General features: G+C 40.0%; 2 protein-coding genes across 2 annotated transcripts in view; both read left to right on the forward strand.

Moving 5' to 3' along the window:
* The first annotated feature begins 1,871 nt into the window (after positions 1–1,871).
* On the forward strand, positions 1,872–8,792 carry LOC110456832. Its single transcript, XM_021507826.1, has one exon. It carries the CDS (start codon positions 1,872–1,874, stop codon positions 3,936–3,938), a length of 2,067 nt encoding a protein of 688 aa, XP_021363501.1. The 3' UTR covers positions 3,939–8,792.
* LOC110456834 (uncharacterized protein YBL113C-like) overlaps positions 3,981–8,798 on the forward strand; it is a 9,711-nt gene continuing 4,893 nt past the window's right edge. Inside the window, exon 1 of the mRNA XM_021507828.1 lies at positions 3,981–4,052. Coding sequence (XP_021363503.1) covers positions 3,981–4,052 — 72 coding nt within the window. The remainder of the gene's footprint in view (positions 4,053–8,798) is intronic.

Here is an 8,798-nt window from a genome sequence, read left to right on the forward strand (position 1 = left end):
ATGGCGGACATTGATGAGAATGATGCGAAAGTTCTGAAGTTATTTGAGATTGATCGTCTGAAACCCGAACAGAAAAAAGATATTCGAAGCTTTATTAGAGAAGAAAGACTGTATGGCGGTGTTGCCTATGCAATTATTACCCCAATGGGTACGTTTTCCTTGGCGTCGTAGAAACGTCAGTTCCCGCCGCCATATTTGTTTTGGAAAACTAATCTGTTCGATACCCCTCGCTATTTATCTATCAACCATGATATTTCGATTCGCTGGCAAACTTTTGCCAGCGCGCCTCTGTTTGGTTCATCTAAAAGTCACTTGAATGTGACCCTGACCGCGGCACATTCAAATGTTCAGGCGGAGCCATGTAACAGATGATTTTAATCAGATTGATATCATGTACATACTATTTGAAATCCTTGTAACATGACAGATTATAAAAGTTTGATTAAAAGGCTATAGTTTGATATATTCAAATTCTTGTTTCATACAACTCTATGTAAAATTGTATTGGTTATAAAAAGCTTGCTTTCTACTTTTTCGCGTGTAACTTGGCAAATGTTGGAAATGCTGGTTTGTATTTTATATAGTCTCACTCGAATAATTTATAGTGAACTATTATAGAAAGTGAGTAATAACGCCGTGTGGGGAAAGCATGATACATTGACTGTAATTAGTGTCAATTGTCTCAGCAACGTGTGCAAGCATCGCTGCCTTCTGGATAAATATCAACCTTCCCTAACTCGACAACGCTACATTTCTAGTTTTCTGTCCTCGTTAAGCAGACGCTAGCGTTCGCCGGATTCTACCGGAAAAGACGATTCCGCAGGGGAACATATCTAAATTCGACGCTTAACACATGGTACTATACATTGCGACAATTATCGCTTCTGTATGGTTACTTAATAGGGCAACATAATAATCCTAATCTACTTCCCTCGACCTTAAGGCGAAAACGCGCAAATACGGCGGTAGCAACCGAGCGACATATCACATTCTCGCTCCCTCGCTGTCGTATTTCGGACCACGACATTCTGGTATTGTCGCGTAAGGAAGATGGTTTAAAGTCACATGAATACAACTGGTTGTTTGCATTAATGAGCGTGATCGGTCAAAAGTCAAGGTTCCTGTTTTCAAAAACTGAATTACGCCATCATACATGTTACAACACATTTTGAATATCAGCTTCCCGAAGGGAAGTTTGATGTCTTTGTTCAGCTATAAACTGATAGCGGTGAGGACTGAATTACCCGTTATCAGTATAATATGAATGCTGAAATGCTCTGCTGGGTTCTTTAGACATTTCAGTGAGACAGCACTCTAAGATCGGCATTAGTAACGTTGTACGGATGCAATCCGCCTGCATACCGCCTTCAGAACACACACATGCATTGCAAATACACGGGGATGTCCTTGATAGGACGCTAAATCCAATAAACAAACGAAACAATCTAGTAGTGTATTATCTTGGCACCCGTCTTACAAATACGTTTCGTCCTAGTTGAGTGTAGATTTGATTAAACTTGTACCGTTTCTTCTAGAAACCTCAGTCAAACCATGTACTAGATTAGATCATACTTTCTTAAATTGATAATACGTTGCATAAGCTATGCTTTCAAATGATAATACGTTACATAAGCTATACTATCAAATGATTTGGCTGAATACTTTTTGGAGATATTTGTTTTTTTGTTAATGTTGTCTTGAGACTTTTGTAAATCATATGCAATTCAAAAGTAGCTTCAATTTCAACATTTATAAAAAATATCACTGACTGGACATTAACCTATTGAAGAAAAGCAATAGAGCTGGATCCTATCCCCGACAGCTTACCGCAGGCAGACTAACCAATTACCTTTTATTATTTTTCATCGCAGATGTGTGAGGCCGGACGCAGCTGGGTGAGTGGAATGGCGTGGTCGGTGTGGTACATACTGGTACTGCAAGCCTGGTTCACGGCTCCTGCGCTGTCCAACTGTGATTTCCCTTCCTACCTGCCACCGGGCGTTGTATGGACTGCTACATATAGGAACAAGGGCTACCTCACACTCTACTTCAAACAGAACATGATCGATGCAATGTATTGCCCGGGCCCCGACCAAACATGCGTCAAATACGAACGGAGTTGTATTCAGGAGGTCGAGGCGGGCAAATATCTGGTGAAACATCAACCCAAGGGACGAGACAGCTTCAACAGTCATGCTGAGTTCATGTGTATGCAGTTCATCAAGCGATCAGACTATATCGTTCAGTTTAAAACATCTGCAAAACTCAATTATCAGAATCCAGATTTTTGTTCAGAAGAGAATTTGAATTTAGACCACTGGCCCATATTGTCCCCATCCATGATGAAGAGCCCTCCGATTACATGCCCTATAGTGGGAGGCTACAACATGCGTATTCACGGGCCAGAAGGGGATATTTGTCCGGGCAAACTGGTGCTACCTCGCATGGAAAGTGAATGTGAGGATGGCGACGGTATTCGATTCGACTTCCGGTACAACGAATGTCTTCACCCTAATTTAAAAATGCGTATACAACAGAGCGTGAAGTGTGTTACCTCATGGGATTACGGCAAGTATACGTTCGTCATCCTTCGGCCAGATACAGACGAGTTTGAGGCATGGTGTCTACGCATCACACGGGAAAGCGTAGGTGAAGTGAAACAGATCCATCTTTTCATGGACCCTGTGTGTGATCCCGGGACAGGCAATGGTCGTGGTCAAATCACGAAAACGGACAATTATCTGTCCATAACACTCCAGAAAATCACCATCCCCTCTGTGTGTGCTAACGAGTTCGAGGGATGCAATGACCGGCGGTTTTGCGACAACGAAGTAGTCGAGTTCTGTCATCTGTCTTGCAATCGCTGTGAACCAGAAACAGAGCCGTGTACTTTCCAGGAAAACATTAGGGGATCGTGGCTGCTAGACACTCGCGATGGGCCACAATACATGAATATTTCATCGTACAAGCTTTTTGTTCCAAAATTTGGTAGATTCCATTGTTTAGCTAGAAATGTGTCGGAAAACGAAAGTCGAACAGCTCTATTACATGTGTTTGATAACGGTTGTTTTCCACGGTTCGCATGTCTTGAAATGTACCAGCCTGCCACTTCCGTGCGTCAGTTTCGACTCAGCAACCGCGTAAACTGGCCTCACTGGCCAATAGACGAAGCGGAACGATTTACCTGTAAAGACAACAAATTTAAAACACTCATTGAAATGGGAGAATCGACAAGAAAAGTAAATATTCCGACTCAGGTGTTATTAGAAACAAAGGTACACTACAGCACTAACTGTAAACTACCTGACCACCTTGGCTTGAAAGCCAACTCACTTTTCTTCCGAGAAGGCGACAAGTGTAACGGATGCTTGATATACGACCCGGCAACGAGACCAGATAAGATTGACATTGTGAAAATCAACTGTGAGGAAGCGGCCAACCATATTCAGTACCTCTGTCTGGCAACGCTGGACCTCGGCCCCAACACCAGGGGTGTGGTCACAGGGACCAAGCCCGACCGCGAAGGCCGGATGACCAAGTTTTATTGTTGGGTATTCACATTGGACGGCACCAAGCGTAAGATTATAGTTCTCAAGGCAGCTGACTGCAATATGCTGTCAGTGGAGAAGGTCCTGGAAGGCCTCTTGACGCCTGAAGGCAAGTTTGACGTAGTTGATTCGGTACCGGGAGCTTGTCCTCCTCTTGGTAATGAGGGTCAGTATAACTCCGTTAATATGATACCAATCGAGGAAATACCACTAACAATTCATGAGCGATCCACAAGCCGACCCAATTCCATCAATACCAAACCGCCAATTACTAATGTACAGAGTCAACATACAGACAATAAGTCAGCCTCTTCCAGGGGTTCTTATGCTAGCAGTATCGTAATGGCCCTCATAATCCAATCTTTACTGACGAGGAAAAATCTCGCCTAGCCAGCTCCGCAAGTACTTATCCGAATCGAAGTATGTGTCTCTATGGCGCAACGTTTGTACGGCACCGGCTGGTGGTTAGGAGTACAAATCACATCAACAATGCCTCAGTCTAAAGTGTGTTCTCAGCCATGTTAATCAGGTTTAATGATAATGTCATGTTTGATCAAACAAGGGCACGTCATTGAATGAGCATGAACGCTTATATGAACAGAGGAGAGCAAATAAGTCGCTGAGTGGAGCAATCCTGAACTTTCAATATATAGCCTTGTAGACAGATATAAATAGAATATATATTTTTTCTTGAACATTTTGATAACATTGTTTTGGAAGATGTGTAGGTGAATTCTAATGACATGGTTTCTTGAAAGGGACGTAACTCCCACTAATTGCTGCTGATGTTAGAAATTGTCCAATTTTACGATGATCCCTTAGAAGCTGTATGTATGTTGTCTATATTAAGAGACTATATTAAATGCGCTGAGAATGGCTCAAAGATTCCACAACAGATAAGCAGAAAGTAGTCAGGGAACGAATAATATATTCCATATTTATTATGAAATCGCAGAATTCAAATTCTTCTGAATAACGTCAAGTTGTGTAATACGCAGTGTGATGTACACTAAGGTGGGTCTAACGTGTGTCGGCCTTAGTATGCTGATCTGACCGGACAACACAATCGTGTGAAATTATTAGTCATCCAGGTCACAGTAGGTTGCCAAAAAAAACAAAAGTAATCAAATCACTTTAGAAATGGGAGATACGTATTTTATTCTCCTTTTTGTTATATGCTAAATTTCTTTTGCTATTTTTATTTTTTGATGTTTGGTGTTTATTGTTTAATTTGTATTAATAACAGAAGTAATGTTTTATTGTGAAATGCTATGGATGATACTTATGTGATTCCGACATAGTTCTTACAAGCGAAAAACATTTTAAATAGACCAAACCTTGAACTTATAAATTTAACTTTAATGCTTGTGATGGCGGTTTACAGTGGTCGAAAGATTGGCTCAATTGGTCATTATGATCTGGTAAATATGACCAGTGAATCACTGGGGTCTGGAAGCTGTTATGCAGGCATCAGAGTAAATAGGTATAGGTTTGTAATACTATGTAAAACATAGTACAAATTAGTAGTTTAGCATGTTTACATTGTACTATGCTATTCTTATATGGTTGTGTCATAGTTGACACGTTGTAATATATATAGATGTTAATAGTCTTAATGTTGCCAAAACTGTTTTTAATTTGTATCATTTGATGAGCTGTAATTTCTTCTTTGTTTGTACCTGGATTTGGTTTTGTACGTAGCCGACTAGATGTTAATACTTCGGATAATCTTTCTTACATGTGACTATTATCAGAGGAAAGAGTAAGCAGGTCAAAGATTGAACTGTTAGTGAGACTGGGGTTGGAACATAGCCATGGGACAGCAAAGCTATAGGCTCGGGAGGTTTTATACAATATTGGTGGTTATATAGACCCGCACAATTATAATCCCCCGGGTGTTTCTATGTTGGTGGATGTATACACTATTGGTGGTTATATAGACCCGCACAATTATAATCCCCGGGTGTTTCTATGTTGGTGGATGTATACACTATTGGTGGTTATATAGACCCGCACAATTATAATCCCCGGGTGTTTCTATGTTGGTGGATGTATACACTATTGGTGGTTATATAGACCCGCACAATTATAATCCCCGGGTGTTTCTATGTTGGTGGATGTATACACTATTGGTGGTTATATAGACCCGCACAATTATAATCCCCGGGTGTTTCTATGTTGGTGGATGTATACACTATTGGTGGTTATATAGACCCGCACAATTATAATCCCCGGGTGTTTCTATGTTGGTGGATGTATACACTATTGGTGGTTATATAGACCCGCACAATTATAATCCCCGGGTGTTTCTATGTTGGTGGATGTATACACTATTGGTGGTTATATAGACCCGCACAATTATAATCCCCGGGTGTTTCTATGTTGGTGGATGTATACACTATTGGTGGTTATATAGACCCGCACAATTATAATCCCCGGGTGTTTCTATGTTGGTGGATGTATACACTATTGGTGGTTATATAGACCCGCACAATTATAATCCCCGGGTGTTTCTATGTTGGTGGATGTATACACTATTGGTGGTTATATAGACCCGCACAATTATAATCCCCGGGTGTTTCTATGTTGGTGGATGTATACACTATTGGTGGTTATATAGACCCGCACAATTATAATCCCCGGGTGTTTCTATGTTGGTGGATGTATACACTATTGGTGGTTATATAGACCCGCACAATTATAATCCCCGGGTGTTTCTATGTTGGTGGATGTATACACTATTGGTGGTTATATAGACCCGCACAATTATAATCCCCGGGTGTTTCTATGTTGGTGGATGTATACACTATTGGTGGTTATATAGACCCGCACAATTATAATCCCCGGGTGTTTCTATGTTGGTGGATGTATACACTATTGGTGGTTATATAGACCCGCACAATTATAATCCCCGGGTGTTTCTATGTTGGTGGATGTATACACTATTGGTGGTTATATAGACCCGCACAATTATAATCCCCGGGTGTTTCTATGTTGGTGGATGTATACACTATTGGTGGTTATATAGACCCGCACAATTATAATCCCCGGGTGTTTCTATGTTGGTGGATGTATACACTATTGGTGGTTATATAGACCCGCACAATTATAATCCCCGGGTGTTTCTATGTTGGTGGATGTATACACTATTGGTGGTTATATAGACCCGCACAATTATAATCCCCGGGTGTTTCTATGTTGGTGGATGTATACACTATTGGTGGTTATATAGACCCGCACAATTATAATCCCCGGGTGTTTCTATGTTGGTGGATGTATACACTATTGGTGGTTATATAGACCCGCACAATTATAATCCCCGGGTGTTTCTATGTTGGTGGATGTATACACTATTGGTGGTTATATAGACCCGCACAATTATAATCCCCGGGTGTTTCTATGTTGGTGAATGTATACACTATCGGTGGTTATAAAGACCCGCACAATTATAATTCCCGGGTGTTTCTATGTTGGTGGATGTATACACTATAGGTGGCTATATAGACCCGCACAATTATAATCGCCCGGGGGTTTCTATGTTGGTGGATGTATACACTATAGGTGGCTATATAGACCCGCACAATTTTAATCCCCGGGTGTTTCTATGTTGGTGGATGGATACACTATAGGTGGCTATATAGACCCGAACAATTTTAATCCCCGGTTGTTTCTATGTTGGTGGATGTATACACTATAGGTGGCTATATAGACCCGCACAATTTTAATCCCCGGTTGTTTCTATGTTGGTGGATGTATACACTATCGGTGGTTATAAAGACCTGCACAATTATAATCCCCGGGTGTTTCTATTTTGTTGGATGTGTACACTATTGGTGGTTACATAGACCCGCACAATTATAATCCCCCGTATTATAATTACTGCTTTCTTTCTTTCTTTTTTTTTGTTAAATAATAAATAACAAAATCTGTTTTTTGGTTTTTCACTTTTTTATTAGCGTTAACTTTTATCACCCAACACTACACATTTTGGCCTTAGTTTCTGCATTCAAAAATTGGACATGAAGGAGAGCCTATAAAAATTCCTACAGAAAGACAGTCCCTATGCCTGTAAATGAAAGTCACTGAAATGCACTATTAAACTAAAAAGTAGGTTAAACTACAGAATGTGATATACCATTCCTCTGTTGGATAAATCTACCAATATGAGCGTCAATTTCATCCAGAAATAGGCAGAACATGTCCTTGGAAGGATACGTTACAAAGCACTGAATTAGTTTGTAGAGGTAAATTGTTTAGCCCAATTCAAACTGGAGACCTTCCCCGTTCTTGACTTCAGTGTCCTTCCCTACAAGTGCAGGCTTGACCATTACCACCCCTGAAATGAACATTTAATTAGGAATGTGTTATTGAAGTAATTGAATGAGTGTTCAAAAAAATAGTTTGATGCTGAACCATTTGATTGGCTTGAGCGTAATTGGAGTAAAATATATAATGGCATAACTTACCTAAGCACTCTGCATATTTGGATATTTTTAATGGACGAATATATGGATATCACTGCCAAGATGGTTTTCAGAGAATAGTCATTTTTCCTCTTGATACAGCAGGATGTTGTAAATGCACAAAATATTTGTGATACCCAATCCGAAAATATCTGTTTCACAGAAACAATATATATTTTTATTTAAATTAAAGCGAAACTGACGGCATACTATTCAATTACTTCAATAACACATTCCTAAGGTGATCAGAAAGAATGGACTGCCCTGCCAATCACATCCAAGGGTCGCAGTTCCATAATATAATGTTGTTTGCAAAACAACAGTAGATCGATGTTTAATCACCCAGAGAAGGCAGATAGATGGTTAAATAAGGGAGTTTACTCCTGCAGTGGCCCGTTGTCGTCTCACCCACTCAGACTATAGAGGCCGCATATATCATATCTTTGTTAAACTTTTTATCGTCTATGGCGAAAAAGTACAAGGCGAAATGACTCCTTTGTTTATACTATCACAAGCATTAATGGATGCGTTTCAGTCCTTATATTAACTTTCAACATAACAAGGATTTTCTTGTAGGATTTCTTTCGGTCCAGATTATTTATTTACATTTTTCTTTGTGCAATTCGTAGATAAACTGAACAACCCAAAATTCCTGCATTGTTAATGTGTTATAATCCAGTAGCAGTAAGATTCCTGTATTGTTAATGTGTTATAATCCAATAGCAGTAAGATTCCTGTATTGTTAATGTGTTATAATCCAATAGCAGTAAGATTCCTGTATTGTTAA

Source organism: Mizuhopecten yessoensis, unplaced genomic scaffold (assembly GCF_002113885.1).
Source record: "Mizuhopecten yessoensis strain PY_sf001 unplaced genomic scaffold, ASM211388v2 scaffold8863, whole genome shotgun sequence".
Classification (NCBI taxonomy): Eukaryota; Metazoa; Mollusca; class Bivalvia; order Pectinida; family Pectinidae; genus Mizuhopecten; species Mizuhopecten yessoensis.

Coding starts and splice junctions, on each gene's coding strand:
- LOC110456832 (XM_021507826.1), top strand. CDS start 1,872: ATGTGTGAGGCCGGACGCAGCTGGGTGAGTGGAATGGCGTGGTCGGTG.